Source organism: Aulonocara stuartgranti, assembly GCF_965226115.1.
Source record: "Aulonocara stuartgranti genome assembly, chromosome: 16".
In the NCBI taxonomy this organism is placed as follows: Eukaryota; Metazoa; Chordata; class Actinopteri; order Cichliformes; family Cichlidae; genus Aulonocara; species Aulonocara stuartgranti.
This window is the reverse complement of record NC_138952.1, coordinates 19,977,092-20,002,123: the sequence shown is the minus strand read 5'-3', so window position 1 is coordinate 20,002,123 and position 25,032 is coordinate 19,977,092. Positions and strand designations below refer to the sequence as shown.

The 25,032-nt window shown below is 38.9% G+C and overlaps 1 protein-coding gene across 1 annotated transcript; it reads right to left on the bottom strand.

Annotated features, from left to right (window-relative positions):
- Positions 1-256: 256 nt before the first annotated feature.
- Positions 257-24,468, bottom strand: cckbrb (cholecystokinin B receptor b). Its single transcript, XM_082509476.1, has 5 exons — positions 23,986-24,468; positions 13,653-13,904; positions 9,926-10,187; positions 5,148-5,275; positions 257-1,995 (listed from the first exon to the last, which is right to left on the bottom strand). Exons 1-5 carry the CDS (start codon positions 24,146-24,148, stop codon positions 1,457-1,459), a joined length of 1,344 nt encoding a protein of 447 aa, XP_082365602.1. The 5' UTR covers positions 24,149-24,468; the 3' UTR covers positions 257-1,456.
- Between the last annotated feature and the right edge of the window lie 564 nt (positions 24,469-25,032).

Here is a 25,032-nt window from a genome sequence, read left to right as displayed (position 1 = left end):
ATTGCCAACAAAGGTTATGTTACAAAGTATTGAGTTGTATTTTTGTTGTTGACCAAATACTTATTTTCCACCCTGATTTACGAATAAATTCTCTACAAATCCTACCATGTGGATTCATGGATTTTTTTTTTCACATTCTGTCTCTCACAGTTGAAGTGTACCTCTGGTGCAAATTACTGACCTCTGTCATCATTTTAGTTGGGGGAACTTGCACAATCGGTGGCTGACTAAATACTTTTTTGCCCCACTGTAGATCCATTGCACTTACTGTATGGCTGTGATTATGAAATGCTTCAAGAAGCTTGCCAAGCATCACATTAAAAGCCGCCCCTCTCCCACACCTGATCCACATGCTTACAAAGCTAAGAGATCCTCAGAAGAGGCAATTGCCATAGCAATCCACACAGCAATAAACCACCCAGAACACCGAGGGAGCTATGTGACTATAGCTCTGCATTTGATATCATAATTAGAGACATTCTAGTCAGCAAACTATAAAACTCTCTTCATGTGGAAAGGGCACAAACATTCAAGTTTCTGGAGGTCTTCATATCTGAGGACCGTAAAATGTAAGGACAGGATGCTGATGGTGGCCTACTGGGCAACAAATGAGAGGCTGGTAACATACTGCATGTCGGCGTGGTATGCAGGCTGCAGATATGAAAGTACTCCAGAGAAAATCACTGGGTGCCCCCTCTCCCGTCTGGAGGACATTGCCCATTCATGCTACCTGAGCAGAGTTGCCAACATCATCAAGGACTTCACTCACGCAGGCTTTTAGCTCAGTTTCTTCTCTCATGCAATAAAAATCAAATGAGAAAAAATAATAAAAGTGTGCCACCCATCTGGCTCCTCTGCACCCGCACTTCATTTATTAATGTACATACAGATTTGTATATTTTATACAGGTTTTTAGACCTTTATTTATCCTAGATTTTATTGTACGTCTTAGTTATAATCCTGTATTTTAGGGGGTTTTTTTACGTTGCACCACAGAGTAACATCTCAGTTTCCTTGTATATATTTACAATGACAATGAAGGCCATTCAGTTTAGAAGCAGGCACTTTGTCCACAAGGCAAATGTATTATCAGCATTAACACAGACAACCAGCAACTGACTGCAAAACATCAAACACAGTTTTAAAGTTACATAGCAAATCATGGGTTTGTTGTTATAGCTACATAATTACTATTTAGTTATAAAGACTGTCTCACATATCATGTAGCCAACCATGGAGGTATTCACACTTAAGACTGGGTTTCTTAAGATAATCGATATATAATTTTATTCACAGTCATAAATGAAGCTTCTATGCTGCTACATCACATGGCATATTTTTTCACTTCACATGAATGTCCCTATGAGCACGTGTTAAAAACAAAAAGCTGGGGGGATGTTGGGTCTCGTGTTGCCTCTGTAGCTGTCTTTTTTGAATTGTTGTGAATCCATTTCCCTCAACAGGTTCCCATAGTGCTGACAGTAGTGTAACTAAACTTGGACATGGACGCACCTGTTGCCATAGCGTCCTCCTCATTGTCCCGAAGCCCACGATGACGACGCCGATGGCAAGGCGCGATGCAACATGAGAACGTGGCGAGCAGAGCTTTGCGGAAGCGTGTGTTCATGAAGCAGTAAATAATCGGGTTGACGCAGGCGGAGGTGTAGCACAACAAATGGATAAAAGCGATGGGGGCCCCTGAGAGCGTCTGTGTGGCAGAGCTTTCATCAAAAGCCCGCCAGGTGTTGACACAGTACAGTGGCATCCAACAGACAAAGAACAGGACAACAATCACCACCAACATGCGAATGACTCGTTTTTTGGCCTCTAGCTTGGCTTCTGATGTGTTGCTGCGTGGCCTCTCTGCCTTGATCGCCCTGCCTGATGCAGCCATTGCAGACATCTCCATCGTGTGCGGCCGCTGGACTGCAGTCACATAGCAACCGTCTCCATCATCACTGCCAGCAGACACAGTAGAGGTCAGGCCATTTACGTCTGAAATGACAAACAGGGTGAAAGAGAGAGTATTTTGGTGTTAATTAAATGCAATAAAAACAAATTCTCAGCCAAGTTCTTTAAAACCTCATCCTCTAATGTTTGAGCGGTGCTCCTGCTTTGTGATACTTTATGCCTTTTGTGCCCTTTGGGGATGGGTCTGGATTATATCAGAGGCAAATTAAAATTCAAAACACAAAGACATAAAGGACAGACACTACTTGAAGGTTTAAGTGAACTGATGCCAAACCACTGGAACAAAACAAAAATACAGAACATAATTAAAACAATAAAAATACTGGATATAGGTATTATTCCAAATGATTGCACACTCAGTAGCAATGAAAATATAGACATAAAACTGTGTATTACTTTAAGAATCCATCTGTCTGTACTTCATGTCGGGGCCTTCTTCTGGCATGCTTTAAATCATTTAACGACACCTCTGCACCTTATAATGTTTTATCCTATGAAACTAAATTGCCACGTCGTTGGAAGGAAATTACATCAACATAATGAAAAAAGCAATAAAGTCACAAACATCCTATAATGGAGTGCTGTATCCACTTGTGATGCCTTCGGCATTATTAAACTTTCAGACATTTACAGCACTTGATTAATGTTAGGGAAAAATGTTGTTTCCATTTAGAGAAGAACGAGTTTGCAAATACCTGAAATAAAAAGTGCTTGTTTACATTTTTTTAAAAATCATTTAATAACCTCAACCAAACAGTTTTTTTCTGAATACAAACCCATGGCTTTGTGTGTCCAAATGATTCCAATCACCGACTGCATTAAAACTAAAATTTGAAAATCAATTTAATTGTGAAGGAATACATTTTCTACAAGTCAGCGTTGTTAAACATAAAGGGTCTTGATATCAGAGTGATTCTGCCATCGCATTAAGAATAGTTTATTCTGGGAAATCATCTTTTATCCTGCAGCCAGCTGACTGACTCCTGTGTAAGGTTATTTTGGAGTCATTTAAAGAGCAACTTCTTGCCTTCATAGATGGAATATTAGCAAGTAATTCTTACTAGCCTATGGGGGTATTACAATTCAATAAAGCAATTTGAAAACCTTGCTTTTCCTCTATAAAGAAATAATAAAAGAGGATTCAGAAGTAAAAGCCTCAAGGTACCACATACAAACAAGATCTGGTATTGTAAAGCACCTGCTGGATTATTAAACACATTTCATAGAGGCAGTTTTGCAGTCTGTGAGGTAAGATGCAATTTTTCAATCTCTTCTCCTCCCCTGTTTGTTTTTAATCCATATTGTTTTCCTCCAAAAACTCTTTTTATATTTGTACAATCTCTTTCTCTCTGAGAGCAAACAGATGGTAATGTCCATGCCTGCAGCTGCCAGCCAATCCATCCTCTAATGGAGCATCAGCAAGAACAGTCGGTGCTGCTATCACCCCAGACACGAGTTTGTATTCCGATAAAAGGTTATGTTTCACTTAGCCTGCGCACACTATATCAATTGTAGCACTAATGAAATTCTTGTAAAAATCCTCATAATTCACACAAACCCTGTAGAAAAAAAATGTAAGGTTCGAACTTGTTTGGTATGAGCTGATAAGAATTGTGGAATTCAGTAACAGAGAGTTTCATTCAACAGTGAAATCAAAACAAGAGTAAAGTCAATTAGAGAGCACTGACTGATCTGACTCATCAAGCCTTCAACTAATCCAAAATGCTGCAGCAAGAGTACTGACAGGGACTAGAAAGAGAGAGCATATTTCTCCTGTTTTGGCTTCCCTTCATTGGCTTCCTGTTAAATCCAGAATTGAATTCAAAATCCTGCTCCTCACATACAAGGTCTTAAATAATCAGTCCCCATCTTATCTTAATGACCTTGTAGTACCATATCACCCTATTAGAGCACTTCACTCTCGCTCTGCAGGCCTACTTGTTGTTCCTAGAGTATTTAAAAGTAGAATGGGAGGGAGAGCCTTCAGTTTTCAGGCCCCTCTTCTGTGGAACCAGCTTCCAGTTTGGATTCGGGAGACAGACACTATCTCTACTTTCAAGATTAGGCTTAAAACTTTCCTTTTTGCTAAAGCATATAGTTAGGGCTGGACCTCCCTTAGTTATGCTGCAATAGACTTAGGCTGCCGGGGGATTCCCATGATGCATTGAGTTTTTCCTTTCCAGTCACCTTTCTCACTCACTATGTATTAACAGATCTCTCTGCATTGAATCATATCTGTTATTAACCTCTGTCTCTCTTCCACAGCATGTCTTTTATCCTGTCTTCCTTCTCTCACCCCAACCGGTCGCAGCAGATGGCCGCCCCTCCCTGAGCCTGGTTCTGCCGGAGATTTCTTCCTGTTAAAAGGGAGTTTTTCCTTCCCACTGTCGCCAAAGTGCTTGCTCATAGGGGGTCATATGATTGTTGGGTTTTTCTCTGTATCTATGAAGCGCCTTGAGGCGACTTTTGTTGTGATTTGGCGCTATATAAATAAAATTGAATTGAATTGAATTTATATCATATAAAAAACTCAATTGAATTACTCATAAAATGTCAATGTACTAAAAAAAACATCTACTTTGTGTTTGTTTTCGGAGTCCATCGTCTATTCGACTATTTTGTGCTTTTAACTGTTTAGTGAAAATACTAAGTATACTCTCTGTATACTGGAGCTACACACACAGATGAACTGAAATACAGGACCAACAAAAGTTCTATATAAACATTTAATATGAAGACGTTTTTTACTTCCTTTAACAAATCATTTCGATGAATATTTTTGCGATTCAGTTTAAAAGTGTAAAAAGTATGAATACAAGTAAAATTATTGTTATGGCACATTGATTCACCTGTCCATGTATTGAATTACTGCTCTTTTTCTCCAAAACATAAGTGTTAATATGCGTGTCCTTTTTATATTTATGTATTTACATTTATACACATTTGCCTCATTTTATATGATAGCTATGCCGTATGTCGTGTGCATGCTGTTATGACAACTGAGATTAATAAACCTTCTCTGTTTCTGATTCCGATTTAAATGTTGTAGTTTTCTCTGTTTTTTATTGTTGTTTTCTTGGAACCACATGGCTTTCTGGAACATTAATTCAAACTTACTATTTTCTTTATGTTTTCTTTTATGTTTTCTATAAGTACTGTAGTGTAAATGGCCTCACCTGAAGAATCTTTTTTATGGCCCATTTCAAACTGGATGCCTCGATAAAGTTCTCTCGAGATCAAACCGTAGGCCACGATCATCATCACGCCTGGAATGGCGAACAGTACAAGCAACAGCAGAATGTACCTAAAAGAGAGACGAGAAGTTTAAAAATCCAACCACAGTGGACAAAAAAAAAACAATAACACGTGAACTCCGTGTACTGAGTTGCAGTCTGTATATATCTTATGAGTAACGCATTCATCACGTGCTTTGTATGTTTGCCTGTTGGTTTGTTGGGTCACAGCAAAGCATTGCATTTGAGCATTTTAACATCCAACAAGCTTGTTGCCTGGACCAGAAATAAAAACACAACTTGGATAAAAATGGAAACAAGTAAAGACAGTAGTTCTGGAACAAAATTCATAGCAGTTGTACATATACAGCATTATTACATGAGCGGTGTCTGCTAATGGGTCGCGCCACACTCAGGTTGAAGGCGGCTCTCAATTACACACCTGCAAATGTTACAGTGAGTGAATTTAACAAAACAGGGATGTTTTCCTGTTGGCAAAATCTGAACACTGATGGAAAAAAATCCTTCTTTCCAAGGATTTTTTTAAGTGGTCTCTTGAGGATTAGTTCTCCAGGCTTTCTGAAGGTCTTTCAGAGTTTGTCTTTGGTACTTAATGAATCTCTTTCTTTCTTCTCTTCTTTCTTTTTGTTAAGCCAGCAAATACCTACCTATGAAAAGGAATGTAACTCAAAGAATGAACGAATGTTGTGGCTACACATAACAGACCATGAGCAAAAAAAACCCCATTTTAAATTATATCTTTAGGCCTTTGTTACAAGCAGCCGTGTTGCAAAAGCATATAATTTGTTCCCATTTATTTGGTTGAATGTATGAAAAATGCCAACGTTAGCACAGTTTGACAGGCATAAATTAGAAGTTTGGCACCAACAAGGTGATTGCCAAAGATATTAGTTGAAAACTTGCGCAGTTTTGGAATGTCCCTCACAAAGCCTGGAGACTGAAGACTACTTATAGAAATGAAAAGAAAGTAAAATGTTTGTTTCTAAGCTCATTAGAATTGTGCAAACTCTGTTTTTTCCTTATGTGCTGTATTCCCATGTATGTTTGGTCATGTTTCAATCAATCACTGCAGCTATTTCTCATTTCCCCAGCAAAATATAAAGAAATCAGGCTTGAGACACACAGTATTGTGTGTCTAAATAAAATAATAATAATAATAATAAAAGTCTTGCAGGGAGACTGATGAGATAATGTCTCAAGTGGAGATTAGACCAATGACCTTTCCATTTTTAACAATTCCCAAGGTACTCATCTAATCAGCCATTTCATGAAGAAACACATACCACCGAGGGACGACTGCACATTAATATTCCAGAGGTTTATACAAATACGTTCACCATTGTAGACACACACAGTGAGACAGGATTCTAGTTTTCATTGAGACACACAGAAAAGACATAGATACGCTTTAAAATGTATAATCTTTTTATGTGGACTGGATGTTTTGAGGCCATTTGCTACATAAATTGAAAATCAAATGAAATGGGATCTAGCGCTCAGTGAAAGATTCACAAGGTGAAAACAATACCAGCTCTGCTGCTGCAGCTGCTTCGCTCTGTGGGTCAAATGTTATGATAATACATCAGAGACAGTGGGAGCAGAATTTATACCCAGAAGAGAAAATGAAATACAAACGTGACAAATCAGACACAAATACAAAAACAAAAATAATGAGCACACAAAGATAATCACATGGTCGCCTGAAATTACATCCAAAGCCTGTTTTATCATAATTCATAACAAAAACACACTGAAGCACGCTCTGTTGTCTTCACCTGTCCTAATGGTTCCACATAAACATTGAACAGACATAGTTAAAACAGGCTCCAGGTCCAAACATGGAAGTGAATGAGATATTTCAACACAGAGTGGCTTACTGAAAGGACACAGAGACACACACACACCACTCATAAACACACACAGTTCATCTAAAGTTTATTACATTAAAAATCACTTTGTGATTGCAAGTGTTGTGAAAGTAAAGAAGGAAGGATGGTCCGACAGCGGGCTTGATGATGAAGTAAAAATATAGCTGGAAATGTGTGTTTATAATACGAGTAAAATGTTCAAACATATTTCCTATGAAGAAATAGGAACTTTTAATCTTCAGTCTTATAGTTGCCAAAAATATTGTTGCATGGAGTTAATTTAATGCCTGACTAAATTAAGGCTATGTAGCATGACTGAAATTTCATGGTATATTAGACCATCCTGAGTTAAAACAACTTCCACTGTGTGACTGCGTACCATATCCACTCATGGTGTCTATGTTCGTTAATCCAGGAGACATCCTTCTCTAAATTTCAGAGCATTAATGACTTTTCAGATATGTTTTGTTGTTGTTTTTCTTATATTTTTTATCAAATATGCATACAATAAATATATTACCTCACCATAATGTTAAAGAAATGAAAAGTATAACAAATAAAATGGTCTACATAAGAGACACTGATTTTGATCTCTTTGTAGTCTCTTCTTATTTTTCTCCCGCACTAGCTCATTAGGTAAGAATTAGAATTTGTTATAAATACAACTTAAAACAAATGTCACAGTAGTAAAAGAAGACATCAACTTCTACAATTACCCTAGCCATAGCAAATAAAATCTTGTATTAATCAGTAAATCAGAACTTTTCATAAAACACTGCAATGATGGGTCTTGGTGCTGCAGGTGTACTTGGTGTGGTATGTAATTCACTTATTACAAGGTGTTGCTTCACATAATTGATTTGGCAGAGTTTTATGTCCCTCCTGTCACAATCCCAAAGGGGATTTGTATCTCCAGCTGGAATCAAACTTGGCAAGAGAATGTGTGGATACTATGGGCACTTGATACATAGCTCATATACACACATATATACACATGGATACAAAGGCTTTATTGTTATGAGGAAAAATAAATAAGTCGCCAGCAGAAAAAAAATGTTGCAAACTGACAAAACAGAACATTTGCCAGTTTGCTGTTCTGGAGCATTCAGACGTGTGCTAACACAATGCCACAATGGACTTCCCAGCAAACCACCACCCCTAAGGTTAGACTGTAGAACAGGGGCCCCAACTCCAGGCCTCGAGGGCCGGTGTCCTGCAGGTTTTGGATCTCACCCTGGGTCTATACACCTGAATCAAATGATTAATTCATTACCAGACCTCTGGAGAACTGCAAGACATGTTGAGGAGGTAATTTAGCCATTTGAATGAGCTGTGTTGGATCAAGGACACATCTAAATACTGCAGGACACCGGCCCTCGAGGCCTGGAGTTGGGGACCCGTGCTGTAGAACAATCAAGAATATTGTGGCATGGACTTCCGGAGCAATGCCCTTTGCACAGACAAGACTAACGTGAAGATTTTTGCTACATTTGGCAAAAACCAAACGCAACATATCAGCACAAACATCTCAGTGTCATGCTGCACAGCCACGGGAACTGGGTATCTTGCGGTCATTGAATTGACCATGAACTGCTCTGAATACTAAAGTATTCTAGAATCAAATGTGAGGCCATCTGTCTGACAGCTAAAGCTTGGTTGAAATTGGGTCATGCAACATGACCGTGATCCCAAGCTCACCAGCAAATCTATAACAGCCTGTCTGGGGGGGAGAGAAGCTTTTTACGTCACATTACAGAGTTATCCGAAAGTAATATAAGTGCAGAAACGAAGTTTTTGATATTAAAACTCGTTTTTCAAGGTGTGTGCTAAGTTTTTCATAGAACTGAAGATTTGTGTGAAAAACTTTCTTTACTGAGTTTACCAAGTTGATAAGGGTTGAGGGTAAGGGGTAAACTGCATCCACAGTGGAAGCGATTCATTCGTCATGTTTCACTTTGAAGCTTAAAGGTGGTTGCTTCCAGGTTCCTGTTGCCTAGGTAACCCCTCTAATGTATTTACGATCAGGTCATATGTCAATCAGATCTTATTCTCTCATTTGCTTACCTGGAAGTTCAGAGCACTTTATCTCAGATCTCATTCACTTTGCACTGGCATTGCATGTTACAGATTACGGGCCATTAAAGGAAATTTCTGCCAATTTTTTTTCTCATAATTTTAGAATAAGAAAACAAATTATTCCGAGAACTGTTTATTTTTCGTAATGTATCTAATAATCTATTTTTAATTAATTGTAACTTCATTTAGTTTGAAAATGTTTAGTTGTAGCTTAGTTTTTAATAGTGCCAGTGCTAGTTTTAGTCTTTTTAATTATATTTTAGCTATTTTGTATTGCATAGTGTACATGCCTCTGTGTTAAGATTTGCAAAAATTAGTACAGGTATTTTAATAAATACAGACTCACAGTGTTGTAACACATCAATCAATGCCTAACCAGGCAAGTTGCAACGCAAACTATAATAACCCTGGTCATCGGCGTAACTTTGTGCTGAACATTGGGGGGGGGGGGGGGGGGGGGGTCATGATCTCTGTCTAAATAAATAAATAAATCTGGGTAAATTCCCAGATGAGTAAACATGCAACTATTTTGCTGGTGATACCTGAAACGAGTAAAGAAAATCAACAGCCTATTTATGCAAGATTATTCATAATTTTATTGAGGGGGTTATATTGGTTGGGTCTGACTATTGGGGGGGGGTCATAAGCCCCTAATGCCCCTGGAAATTACACCCTTGACCCTGGTGATGGGTGAAGAGTATTATTTTGAACATAGCACTCATGATTTATGTTACCAAAGTGAACCAAGACACGCACCAGGTCTGCTCCGCAGTTGCGACAGGCCACTTGTGGCGACACCGGTGTGCTGTAGTGTTGTCACGGCGCGGAAACGACTCCAGGTGACTGATGATCGGATAGGGGATCATAATGATCAAGGCCAGCACCCACGTGGCAGCAATCACCCGATAGGCGTGCGAACGGGTCTGCCATACCCGTGACTTCAGGGGGTTACAGATGGCGCTATAGCGCTCAATTGCTATGGCAACCAGGCTAAAAGTGGAGATGCTCACGGATATGCCTGTTGGAAAACAAACAAAAAAGTAAGCAGGTAAAATACTGTGTTCTTGCTATCTTGTATCTAATGACATCTTTTATTGTACTGTATAAACCTTTATTACTGCTCAGTGCCAAAAAAGAGTTTGGACCCATAATAAAAAAATAACACAAAGCAAGTAGGCTATTATCTGCAATCATAACAAAAAGCTGCAGTCGGTGGAGACGTGTTTGCAAATGAATATAGTGTGAGGTGGAGACAGTTATCTGAATCATGTGGTGGAGGAAATCATGCTGGCCTGAGCCACAGATTTGATCTGCCATCCCTGTAGTGACAGGGCAAGACGGGAAATTACTCTTCACCTCTCTTATCCAGGTCTTCAGCAAGAATACACAATACAGACTGAGTGTGTGTGTGTGTGTGTGTGTGTGTGTGTGTGTGTGTGTGTGTGTGTGTGTGTGTGTCAGAGAGAGGGAGCAAGAGACCCTTAGGTGCACTATGGTTATATACGAAGGAAGCTTTAGAGCATCCCCCAAGGAAGCAGGAGACAATCCACCAATAGTCTCCCCTTAGGGTCCCTTTCTTCAGTGCACCTTAATGATGGCTGCCTTCATAAGCTTTACATGAGCCTTCTTTTCTCTTCAGTTCTCAAATAATTCTGGGCACAAAAGCCCTCCTGTTCTTGTTTGCTTTATTTTTTTTGACATATTTGAATATCAATAATTGCATTGGAATTTCTTATGTTGTTAACATAAAAATGTTATGTCCTCTCCTTTTCCAGGTATCTGCGTTACAGTACATTAATTAACTACTTAAATGAAATAAGCAACCATATTACACACTGAATTAAAGACTAAAGCTTACCTCCATCTCATTCCCCCTTCAAATTATTTTAAGAGGCCATTCTGTAGAAAATATATACTTAAACATTATGCTTAACTCTTTCCACTCCGTGGACAAATATGTTTCTGCTATTTGTGCAAACGCAATTTTTCAATGGTTGCCAAGGGCGGCACATTCACTCATTAAATTGTGCTTCATTTACTCTATGTAGCAACCAATTTGGTGGAGACACAGTTGAGAATTCAGGGTCAGTAGCCCCAGTCTAATCTTGATATTTCATCATCACATTTTATCTTTAAAGATGTAAAATTGCGCGTTTGTGCTCCAGGTTTTTTCTTTTTTTTCAGTCTGGGTTTATGAAGACTTGTTTTTTGAATTTTTAAAGAAGCTCTCAAGTGTCTCTTGTCTGTAGAAAGCTCTAGCCTCACAGCTGTTGAGCTGTTTATGAAGTGAGGGATGGTGCATAGGTGGGAATGTCAAAAAAAGGCTTCAGACTGAGCGGGTTAGGGGCACGTCATCCTTGTTACAAACAAGTGAGAATACGTGCCACTTGTATAAGCTGAAGGTCAAAAGGTGAGAGATCCTAACCCTCTGTCTGCTATTGCTCCCCATTGTTTTCACAGATTTTATTAAGGTTAAGTGAAGTACAGGATTAGAAAGCAACAGGAACACTATAGTCAGTGCATCTGAATGGTGTCTTCATTTAGTATGAAACCACCAGCTGCCACTGATGATTGTTTCATTTTCTAATATCCATCCATCCATTCGCTTCCGCTTATCCTTTTCAGGGTCGCGGGGGGCGCTGGAGCCTATCCCAGCTGTCATAGGGCGAGAGGCGGGGTACACCCTGGACAGGTCGCCAGTCTGTCGCAGGGCCAACACACAGGGACAGACAACCATTCGCACTCACATTCACTCGCACATTCACACCATTCACACAATGGCAATTTGGATTTTCCAATTAACCTATCCCCTCAAGCTGCATGTCTTTGGACGGTGGGAGGAAGCCGGAGTACCCGGAGGGAACCCATGCAAACACGGGGAGAACATGCAAACTCCACACAGAAAGACCCCGGCCTGATGTTGGAATTGAACTCGGGACCTTCTTGCTGTGCGGCAACAGTGCTAACCACCGTGCCACCATTTTCTAATAATCCAAGTTAATTGTTTTCCAGGTAAAATTGACTTAGCTTTCAGTCAAACTCGAAATGTAATTGCTTAGATTTAAAATAGCAAATGATGCCAAATCAGCTTGCATCAGACAAAAAGATTTTTGCTTTTGAAAAATGATACATAATCAATGATTACATGATACATGATTATAGATTTTCTTTTGTTTAAGCCATTATTTTTGCCTTTGCGTTAAACTTTTTAAATACAGTTAATTTGTTTGTTTTTGTTTTTTCTATTTCTGGTTGCAAAGTATTCCAAATCTGTGGGCCCTTAACTGTAAATGATGACTGACCCAATATCCTTTACAGATAACTCGATCACCATTAACAACTCCCCTCAGAGCCCAACTAATTTACCAAAAGCCAGAAAAGTAATTCCGTAGTGAACTGAAAAATGTATCTCTTTATAATCTGCAGACAAATGTCTGATGAGGAAAGAATTAAGAAAAGTGTCCAGGCAAGCATGAATGTTGCCTATAGTAAATGCCATAATTGGAGAAAATGATGTTCTTTTATTCATCCTCATCCTTTAGCCGCCCCTCCTTGAGCCTGGTTCTGCTCCAGTATTCTTCCTGTTAAAAGGGAGTTTTTCCTTCCCACTGTCATCATTCTTGGGGGTTTTCCTTTTCATTTTTCATTATTATAAGGTCTTTACCTTACATTATTAAATGCCTTGAGGTGACTGTATTGTGATTTGGTGCCATAAACAGATTTGAATTGAACTAAAATGTAATATTTACACACTGCTTGCTAACAAATGACAGCATCTTTAGCTTTGTAATTATCTGTAACCTACTGTCGCTGATTTAGATTTCATACATTATTAATATATATATTGTGTATTCATTTATATAATTCATATATCATTAATACTGATTTAAAATGTTGTTCTTGTAAATATGAGATGGAAAGTGACTCCCATTAGTCTGGAGTGAACTCTAAATTTGCAGATATTTGCAGAAATTTGGAGCAAAGTTACTGAAAGTTGCTTCACATTCTTTAGTTTCATGGCATTAAAATGGCTTTTGATGATTTGCTATCCTCACCACAAGCTTGAACTTTAACACTGTTCACAGAAAAGCCCATACAGGCTCCCTGAAGAAATTCCCATTGGTAGAGATACTTTTAACCTCCATCAGAAGGTGTCTGACCTCTCATCTTATTGCAAACCACCGATGTGCGAGCACTTCATAGCAGTTCTTCTGTATCAGCTAAAAAGATTATCACCAACATTGTACCAAGGACATTTGTACGTACATTATCGTTCTGTAAAACACAGCTATATTTACAATGTATGTCTATATATGTCTTTACCATAGGGAAACCTAAAATTTATGGTACAGATAGATTAAAATGAAATAAATTGTATCTCTCCAATAAGCTTAGCTAAGAAAATTTAAGAAACTAAAATGTTCCTAAAATGTAAAAAGGTAGCTTCCAAATATCTGAAATCACTACACCCCCTTTCTCTCACCCATGAGGTAGGTGACTATCTTGCACATGGCAGCTCCAAAGATAAAGTCCTTAAGGATGCTGGGGATGAGGTTGAAGGGCATGCAGAAGATGGCCATCATCAGGTCACTGACGGCAAGAGACAGCAAGAAGGTGTTGGTCACGGTGCGCATGCGCTTGTTGACCGTTAGAACAACAATGATCAGCAGGTTTCCGAATACACTCAGGAAGAAGATCAGCGAATAGAGCAGGATCCGAAGTGTGTGGTCTTCATCTGGTAACAAAAAGAAGAAGAACACAGGGAATATTAGCGTGCTAAAGTGTTAGTCTGTTTTCATTCAGTGGTGTACTCTTCACTTTTTAGCTTCATAAAGCTGTCTAATTCTCGCTGTGTTTATTAAGTTGTAAAAGTCAATGAGTGAGCAGGGTCTTATCTGCTAGGATTTGTCTCTTAAAGGTGGAACGTCTGATTGTGCAGCCAACAGCAGTACAATTGGGAGTTGTTACTGTTAAAATATTATTATTATATTGTAATGCTTTGCACAGTTTTTATTACCTTTAAACTGCGCTGGTTTGTTTGTAAAATGTTAGATGCTATTAAGTGACAATATGCCATGGCCACAATGAAGGACATTACAGTGTCGGTGACTGTGTCCAAACTGTTATGGTGTGAAAAGTGTCCTGACAGTTCAATTTATCCCCAGCTGAAAATTTGCAGAGTGGCACTGCTCTGTTTCCTGTCTATAAACACTGTGTTGGCCAAAAATTGTTGTGGTCCAAGAGCATCAGCAACAACAGAGGGGACCTTGTTTTTACATCCAGTAGTGGTCTCTTAAAAATCGTAAAATATTGATCATATCATTGATCACAAAATATAAGAGACACTATTCGTCAGCATCTCTTGTATTTTGTTTTGAGATTTACTTTGTGTCTGTTTATTGCCTTGGTTATGTTCTTCTGTTTTCTGTTCCCCTCTTGTTCACATTTTCCCAATTTGCCCTCAGCGTATAGCTCCTGTTCTACCTTTGTCAGTGTGCCTGATTGGCCTCATTTGTGTGCTTCCTGTTGTTCCTAGAGTTTGTGAATTTTGCTCATTTTGTTTTGTGGACTGTGGACTCTGACCTAATCAAAGGTTAGGTTTTGTTTAGCTTGTCTTCCCTAGTTTCTTTTGGCCCACTTTTGGCATAACCGTAAAAATTATTGCAATGAAACAAAAAGTTACATGGATTTAACCTTAAGTTTTAATCAATAGAAGACAATTGTGTATCTACAGAGTGATGGTGATGATAATACAGAAGAGGATTAGGGCCACTGGGGGAAAAAAAAGTGGGTACGTCTTTTTTTTTTTCTTTTTCTGAATTCTGAGAAAAAGTCAGAATGGTGCAACTGCATAAAAATTATAGAAAGTTATGCTAGGAAAAAGGACTAGAGTTGGATGCACCTTCTTATTAGTTTAAATATTTAAACTTTGCTGTAAAAATTCACTTCATGCTGCCTCATGAAAAATCCTGTGAGCTGGATCCTCCCATAAGGTAGTGGACTCTCTCCTGATACCACTGGCAAGATAAATGACCCTTTTTAAGTCGAGAGGAGCTGACTGTGTTAACCTTGGCTTTTAGAGAGACAGAGAAAAAGGGAAGAGCTTAGAAAAGAGAAAGTGAAATCATAAGCTCTGAAGATGTTATTGTAATTTGATTACAGCTGCCGGTTGTCCTGACGGCTGTATGGGGCAAATATCTGTGGAGTCAGAGGTGTAACACAACTTTTATATTGGAACCTCTTTTTTTTTAATCCACGATTTTGATGATGATATTGTGGCGGGGTGTGGTTAGCGGTGCCACTGCAGAAGAGGAGTGGCGCAGTGGGTTCAAGGCGTGGTGGTAGGGGAGGCTGGAATCCTAACAAGGAACTTAAACCATGTTTTAAATCTCGATTGTGTTTATTTGAATGGGACTTGATTTGTATTCCCAAAAGAGGGATTTAGATCCCACGAAATGACAGGTCCCTACAAAATAAATAATGCAAATACAAAAAACTACAAAGAGTCATAACAGATAACACACGCTAGGTTTTTCCAGGTCTCTCACCTACTATAGGCAGGTTTAAACATTCCCAAAGTGGATTTTTAAAATACGTTCACTGATTCATTACTTCCTGTAACAGCTGCATCCCAAATAGCCAACAAATCTCTTCCCCTCTTTATCTGGAGAACATCTGGATAGCACTAAAACCCATGTTATAAAACCCATGATACGAGGCAAGTTCATACACCTTAAAATGATGTCATCCTTTTAAATGATAAACCCTGACAGGCAGATAGTTACATTTTTTTTTCAAGTTAGCAGGTAAAAGTCAGTATGAAATAATACTTACAGGATTACAACGACACTAAAACTATCGAGCGCATCCTTTCAAATGATTTTTGTAAATTGAATAGCAGTCTCCAGGCTGCAGGAGCTCAGCAACAACCTCTGAAAAATATTCAATTTATGTGTGAAACAGTTAATATCATTTGCTTTTCATTCCTTCAGTGCCATTTCAACCAAGTTCCTCTAACAAATTTAGAAGGTTTTTTTATTTTCCTATCCTAAAGTTACAGTCTCAATCTTGCATAAAAATACTGTTAAATGTAAAAGATTACCTAAAGCCTCTCTGTGCCCTCAGCCATTGGCAGCTTCACTGGATCATATCCTGTAAAGTCCATGTTAACGGCATTCTCTCTTATCTTCACCTCGCCTCCCTTCTTAGACACAACACTCTTTTAAACAGGTTAGCTACTGTGTCTGTATCCTGGGGATTGGAGGTACCCATGTGTGCTGAATCTTGAGGACACAAATCACATCGCACACATAAGCCCGGACTTCACTGACACAGTTGTGGAGGCATGTGCAGTCAAACACACTCAAGCCTTTAATCCCCTGAAAATATACCACCGCAGTTCCTCAAAGGCACCGGTAAATTAGATTAACTAAAGTCTGCAAATATATATCAAGAGTGTCTGTGTCCTTGAAATCACCAAATTTATTGATATCCCTTTCTGTCTTCTTCTTTTTTTGTGTTTTAATTTGTTTTTAATTATTCTTTTTTTCACTCATTGCAGTGCCCTTTTTTAGTGAGGCTATGGTCATTGTGTTTTTAATTTAAATCTACTTGACTTTTAAATGTTTCAGTTTCAGAAGTCTTTTGCTGCTTTAATACTCCATTGATTCTTTCCCCCTCTGCTCTCAGTTAAAGTAGAAAGCTTTTACTGTTTAAAAAAATGTAAAAAATTAAAAAATCAGCATCCAGACACACGACAATGTGGCTCCCACCTAATTTGCCAAAGTGCATGAGAAAAAAAAGGTAGCCTAGTGCTTGTGTTTTGAGCACTGAGTGTTTTATTTAAGAATCAGGAGCTAATGCCAGCATTGATTAACATTTCCGTTGCTTTAAGGACATTCCTTAAGGATCACATCAGTGACTTCCAATATAAAAAGTAGGATTAACAACACAACATAAAAAAAACACCCAGAACCACATTTATTTGAAGTAATCCCAAACCTAACTCTTATTGACTTTTAGTAATCCACCTGGGATGTAAACATGTGTATTGTGCACAGCTGGCTGGGATAATCCGAGCTCCACTTATCTGCCTGCTTAACAGAAGGCGACGTAATGTTCAGGTTGTGCTGCAAAATCTGAACATGGATACCCAAGAGCGGACATGAAGTTAAAGAGGTACATTATTGGAATTGCTTCGGTGCTCCTAATGCATATGAGCATATTTATAGTTCATGGATAAAAATGGAATCATGTTTTACCAAATTGATTTGGTGCTCTTGAAACCACCCATTCACTCAAATGTTCTTGTATCACTTAGCTTGGTCAGCAAAAAGACAGTATGCCAGTGAGTCATATGGTCTCTCTCTCTCTGTCTCTCCCTTTCACACACACACACACACACACACACACACACACACACACACACACACACACACACACACGCACACACACACACACACATCTAATGACATGTGCCTCCACCATCTGTCTCACAAACTCCTCCTATGCAAATAAAAAGCATTAAGCTCTAATATGGTTGGTGTGCTAATAACAGACATGCAAACTGCAGCCACTGAAATTGTTACATTTGCATTGAGGGCGCAAAAGCAGAATGGAAATACGGAGACGCATGATTGGCAAGAAAGAGGAAGCAACACTCTTCTTCATTACTGTCTATCTCTCTTTCACCCTCTCTTGCTTAATGAAATATGTTACACTGGCTTCTGCCTAATCAAAGCCAATTAGCTTTCCTGTGTGCTCGCTGATAACTCCCTGAGCACATTTACCAGTTCCTTCAGGACAGTCTTCGCAATAGCTGCTACTTGGCTCATCAGTGTAGAATGGAGGCATTCTTAATATTTTACCTTTCTCTCACACGGGCCAAAACATGTCTGCAAAGGGAGCACCCTAATACTGCAGTCTTCTGTTTCACAGCGTCGCTGGGCTGATTAGTGCCGCAAAATGAAAATGCGGTACTCAATGAGTCTGTTTAAATGCTAAAATTAATATTATTGTTACTTGAACTTCTGATAATAACTTATTTTTAAGGTTGTGAACATATTGCAAAACAGACTCATATATAGCCCAAAGGGTTGACTCTGTTCATCTGGTCGTAGCGTTTTCAGTGGGAGAAACGTTTCGTCACTCATCCAAGTGACTTCTTCAGTCTCAGCTGACTGCAGGTTTCCTCAATTTTATAAACAGTGCATTTGCACAATGACTGAAACTAGCACCACTGAAGGAACGATGGGCTGGGAGGTCAGTTCCTGATCTCACATCAACTGATGATGATCAATTCTGTGACCATCATCATTAATGATCAGGGAACTGACCTCCCAGCCCATCGTTCCTTCAGTGGTGCTATGTTATGCTGAACCAAAGCTACTTATTTGCCATTTATTTATTTGGCAATGATTACTATGTAAGGGAAAGTAAATGACAAAAAAATATAAGCATTGTTGAGCTTTTGTAAAACAAAAGAAAAATCACATAATGAACTCCTCAAGTCAGTAAACCTTCCCTGTAGAGGTGCTATAGGTATATTATACTTGGCCAGATGTGATTTATGACTGTAATAAAAAAAAAGGGGGGGGGGGGGGGTGGAACGATGATTCAGAATTTGATGACTAGTGCTTACTTCAACAACAGGCTGTACGGTCTGTGCATTTTTCATACAGTGAAATCTTCGCTTGTGAAAATGGGCCCACATCTTGATTTAACACATCTACTCTATAGGGTTATTGATGTTGGTAAAATATCTTAAATAAGGGTAAGAAACAAAATAGTAGTTGATAAGATAAGGTGAAACTGTTTTTGCACAGACTTTTGAAAAACAATTTTTTAACCTACTGTATTGTAGTTGAGAGGGAGCAGGGTAACCCCCAAAGCACATTTTATTCATTCTTTTCCTTCTGGTTACTTTTGCCTTCTTTCTCATCGCTGTTTCTTTCAGAAAACAGATCCAAAATGAAACTAACATCTTAATGTAATTTTATACTAGAATTAGTAATTACTACAAATTAGTAATTTCTAAAGAATTGGTGCTTAAGAAAGATTAAAGCACTAAAGCTTTAATGTTGCAATTTACATCTACACTTATGTGTCCACTGTCTTTTCGGATACACAGTGCTTCCTCATTCATTACTTTATTGCACTTATCACTTATTTGTCAATCAAATTTTGACTTTAGACAAGAATTTAAAAGTGCATTGTTTAAATGATGATTTACCCAGAACTGTTTGGCCCTGTGTGAAAAAGTAATTGCCTTCTAAACTTGATAACTTGTGCCACTCTTGGGAGAAAGTGCAATAACTGGCACTGAGTCTTTCACGACAATGTGGAGGAATTTTTGCTCATTTTATTTCCCCCGAATTGTTTTAATTCAGTCACACGAGATTTTCTGGTAGAGAGTAAAATTCCTGGTTACATCAATCATGGCAAGCTTTCCTGTTGTTCTGGGTTCTTTTGTGATCTCCTGGATGAGTCATCAATATAGTTTTGGAGTAGTTTGTTAGAAAACTCCTGGGAAGGTTCACTACTGTTCCATGTTTTCTCCATTTGTGGACAATGTCTCTCACTGTGTTTGACTGGAGTTTCAAAGCCTTAGAAATGGCCCTGTAATCCTTTCCACACAGATAGATGTCAACAGTTTTTTTTCTTAGCTGTTCTTGAGTTTCTCGTGATCATGGAATAATATGCTGCTTTTTATTGGTCGCTTTTTTTTTTTTAGTTTAGATACACTAGCTGCTCCATAACATTAAGTTAGCAATCATGACCAAGACATCTGCTATACCCTTAAAAATAAGGCAGGAATTTCTAGTTTACTTCATACCCGCCAGGTAAGTATGAACAGCTTTTTCCCGTAATACATGAAATCATGCATTAAAAACTGCATTTGTTTGACCATCTAAATCTAAGTGTGAAAAATATGCAAACAAAAAAGAGAAAGAAATCAGGAAGGGGCAAATACTTCTTCACACTATAAAATGTCATCACTTCACCACTGTATACTGAGCTTTGAGCCAAGCTAACATTACCATGCCATTACGCTATATTGTAGAGAAAGGCAAAATATAGGGTGATTGGGGGTGGAATTTTTTTTTCTTAGAATGATTGTTTTCTTTTTTCCCTTGGGAGATTTGAGAAAACAATTTTATAAAATGAGAAATGACAACTTAGACCTCAGGAAGTTACATATTAGTCTGAATGTTTGTAATTATCAGCATATTTGAATTCTGGCCTGAAAATCTGGCCTGAAAATTTGCGTCTGGTTTTCTTGTTATACAGCAGAATGGGCCAGATAGGGGACAAAAAAATCAAATCAGACACATACGGACAGACACAAACATAACACAGAGGCCAGAGCTGCCAGTGAGGCAGAGAAATATCATGTAATGGTTAATGTTGCAGGAAATTACTCTATAGATAGGAAGTTATTACTGAAACCAACACTGACCATTTGGCAAGGCTTTGTTTGTACCCAGCTAAACCAAAAGTCTTTTCAGTTTAAAGAGCCAAATGACAGAAGGGAAGCCTGTAGCACATCCACGTCTGGCCACTGACGCTGACACACAGTCTGCTCTCTGTTTACAGACTGCAGGAAAAATCACTTTGTTTTAACTGCTGGGGGTTTTCTACTTGCAATTATCCGAAAGAGGCCAGATATGCTGCTTTAGATCATGTGTCATTTATTTCTTGTTCGGCTCCATTGCCAGCACATGTTGTTTCACTATGTAATAGAGAGATACGTCTCTGAATTTGGGCAGATCACACAGAGATGCAAGATGTGGGTCGTATTGGACACCATTGATTGTTACGCTTTTTTTTCATGCAGAACAAATTTGCAAATAATGTGCGACAGCATATCTAACATGTCATTAATAACATCTTACCAGCCATTAAAGTGCTGTTTAAACACTGCAGAGCAGATGCTAACAAATCATCTGTAACAATTCAACTGACAAGTAAAGTAAGCCTGTTATTTAATATGTTCAATTATGAACAAAAGTATAAGAGTTTGTATTTCATTAATGAATATTAAAGGTTTCGTATGTTTCTTGCAACCAGTAGGATAATACAGGATATTATAGATAATTTACTAACCCTGCATTTCACCAGTCTCTTAAACATATGCAACACCCATCGTTTTAAATCCCAGTATACCCTCGTGTCGCTGCGCCTGTGAGAGGAAAGCTGGCTCGTCTCCTGTTAGACCTAGGTATTGGTAAATGTCACAGCTAGTGGCTAATCCAGCAGGGTAAATGCCACCTAAGCCTTGTCACTAAGTCAACACCCCCCCAACCGAACAGTTGATCGCGGCAACGAGCAAACCCATTTACTGCTGACTGACAGACTACAGCATGCAATCCACAGAGTCTCCCATCACAGCGGTCAGCATGCAGAACATTAGGTTTGCTGCTTGTCGCACAGCGCAGGCATGTATTAAACACCTCAGCTCTCACAGGCAGAGTGAGAAGCGAGGGTGTGAGCGACAGTAGATGGAGCGCTGAGAGAAGTGGTGGGAGAAAAAGAAGAAATGAAAGGGAAAATGGTTACATTTTTGTACATTTTACTTTGGGGTTTTTTTGTTTACTAGACACCTTTTGTTTTGCATAAACTGCTTTCTGAAAACAGATTTGAAATGGTGGTTTGCTCCTGGCACTGACAACAGACCCCTCTTTCATTATTTTTCATCATCCCCTCCAGAAATTGCCTCCTGCTGCTCGAGTGACAAATTATGCGCCAGATTTCCAGTATCCTAGATAAAGTATAAGGATTTTTATTGATTCTATTAATGAAAACCAAGCAACGTGTGACAAGCTTCCTGTGAAGCCACAGTAACTGAAGTCTACAGCGATGATGTAAATCCATGTGCCTTGAAGCCCTTAGAGAATACGTAGGTGTCTTTTTTTTTTTTTTTTTTTTTTACCTTTTTTTTCTCGCTTTTTGTTTTGTTCTTTTTCTTTTTCAAACCTGAAACAACACCTGCACTGTGTTGAGTGTGAAACCATTTTGAAAGGTGTCTGCAGTCGAGCAACATGTTTCCACCTGGAGCTTGCAGAGGTTTGGCCTTACTTTGACATGCACTCGCTCCCACTTTGTGCCTCGCTCAGGGGTGAATGCCAGTATCCATGGTGAAATGCTCACAAAGCAGCGGATGTACATAGACATTTTGCAGAGCAACCCTTTTTTTGTTACCAGGTTATTCCAACAATTTTGTGTCATATTTCTGTCTTCAGAAAATGTGCATTAAATTCTCAAATTTAATACTTACAGCACTTTCCCTTTGTGTTTTCCATTTTTATGGCAACTTTCATTCACAACTTACTGTAAATCATGCAGTATCATAGCTTGGCTTTTAGTGTACCCTCTCCTCTTATACACATATCAAATGATTTATACAAAAAAACACTCTTTGGCAAACAGGCGGAGCCTGGACTGGAGATATCTCACTGATCAAAATAAATGTCATCCATTGAGGAAGGATAAATTTACTAAATCCCTGCAGACTACATGTGGTCCACGGCACGCTCCTTGAGGTCACCAATCTGCATAAAACATACGTAACTCTTTCAAAGTCTGACAGTGATGCAACTCAATCTGCCTGATAAACACAGAAGGGCAGAAAGAGGAGATGAGAAGAATGATTGACAGAGGTGGAGAAGCAATCAATTTGGGAGTGATGGAGTGAGAAATGACGGTGACAGCAGCTGCACTGGGTCCGACACTTTAATTTGATCTATTTATATGATCATCTGAGATCAGTATGAAGTGCAGTTATGAGATACAGTGAGAATATTAACCAGAGAGAAAGAACGGCCTGATTTGAAGGAGTGATTGACATGTTGTGGGGGAAAGAAAATATCTTAGTTTGCTGCATATAATATATGAAACACATCTGCTGCCAGGCTCGGGAGACACAAGCCACCTTACATTGATCTGTACTTGTTAGATGTGCCCTCAGTGGGCTTGTAATTTGAAGTGTTCTAATTCAGCCTCAGTTTGAAATTACTTACCACTGGGAGGTGTAAAAGATCGTGTGTAATTATGGGAATGATTGAGGGAGAGGCAAATCAATCATCATCGCCTACAATGCACTACAGTTTTAAGTCTTATAAAAGGGGTACAGGTATCTGTCATTTATATAAAAGTATACTGACACTATGCATAACAGGTGCTCTGTTCTCATCACAATTTGGATAAAGTGCATTAAAATGCTTTAGGACTGGGATGACCGTGAGGAACAGCCCTGATGTGACTTTTTTTTTTATGAATAGATCCCCTGTGTGGCCAGGGTTAGATGTGCCTCTCTGTCTGTGTGCATCCTCTTTGATCTGTAATTCACTGCTGCTCTGTACACTTTTTTGCTTAAAATAAATAGAACCTAAAAAACCAGCCTTACTGTAAAAAAAAGAGCATTAACGCACCTCCATATACTTCCAATAAACTGCTAAGTCCTAAAGACTGAAATGGTATCAGACAGAAAGTTTGTCACCTCCAGGTAAAATGTTAAGCACAGAATGCTTTTACCTTAAGTTGTTCAGATTGTATCTGTTGCACAGATTGTATCTGTTGTAGTTTTAAGGACTTGAAAAACAAAAACAATCCGTTTTAGTTTCTCTGAAATCAGAGCTCATCAGTCCCATCACATCCCAATGAAGTCAATACTACAAATTAAACTTAAGTTGGACATTGCATACAGTCTGCGGACGTATGCAATGCTTCAGTGCAGATAATAGCGCGTTAAAATTAAATAAAGAGACATTATGGTGGCACATTTCATTAAAAGATGAGCTATGTGTGTGCGCGCTCACCTCTCTGCCTCGCACGCTCAGGTATGAGGAGTGTGGACGCGTTGCCGCAGGCGATGTTTGTTGCCTCCAAGCTCCCGTTACCCGCTCCGTTCTTCAGCGCGTCGACCTGCGCTAAAACGCACTCTGGGTTGATGGATGTCTCATTTCTCACGTAGTCAGCCATGATTCTGATTTAATTTTCGCAGCGTAAGTTGATGCCGTATAATATTAGGAAAAAATTCAAAGGAATTCGAACCTTTAAAGTGTCAGATAACACTACTCTGCATCCACTGTCCATCACACTGACTGAATGAGGTATAAGTTGTCTTTTTCCCAATTTGCAAAAGAAAATAAAAACGTAAAAACAAAAAAACTAGATTAATGTCCTTTCTTTTATTTATTTTTTACTCCTTCTCGGTTACTGTAGATGTGTCTCAGTGAGCGTCGCGCGTTAATCGAGGGCTGGTGCGCACCAGGAGAGGTGAGCGCGGTGCGCTCCTGCGCTTTTGCCAAATGAACTGCCAGAGTCGCGGACTGCTGTCATAAAGGGCGTGTGGTTTGTGTGCGTCTGTGTGTGAGCAGTGGGAATAAGAAACGCCTGGTTCGTTTTTTACGTGTGTAACTCATACACGAACATATTTATAATAGCTTCACAGCTTCTCAAGAGGCAGCATTGTTTGTCTCGATTAAAAGAAAAAAAAAAGTCGGGGTGAGCCATAAAATGAAAACCATTCATCATTTTTTGCAGCACCACGAGCCTGAAGCAATGAGTACTGAAACATTGTGTTGGGGAAAAGCACTCAGTTCTCTTTCAATATCTAAATAGTGACAGTCCTAAAACGCTTAAGACCTCTTGAACTTTGCAAAATAGTCAAGGATTTAATATGGAAGCAGCAGGGGAGATTCAAATGAATGAGACCTTGGTGATTACAGAGAAGAGAAGAAAGAAACACATTGTGTTCAGGTTTTTGATTATTATTACTTTACTGCCGTCACTTCCACTTATATTTGGCTATTTGTTCCATAGTGTGAAGGTGCTTGCTGGTAATTCAATTAAGAGCGAGGACG

Coding starts and splice junctions, on each gene's coding strand:
- cckbrb (XM_082509476.1), bottom strand. CDS start 24,148: ATGGCTGACTACGTGAGAAATGAGACATCCATCAACCCAGAGTGCGTT. Junction 10,188..13,652: donor GATAGTCACCTACCTCATGG/GTGAGAGAAAGG, acceptor GTTTTCCAACAG/GCATATCCGTGAGCATCTCC. Junction 5,276..9,925: donor GCAACTGCGGAGCAGACCTG/GTGCGTGTCTTG, acceptor TCTCTCTTTTAG/GTACATTCTGCTGTTGCTTG.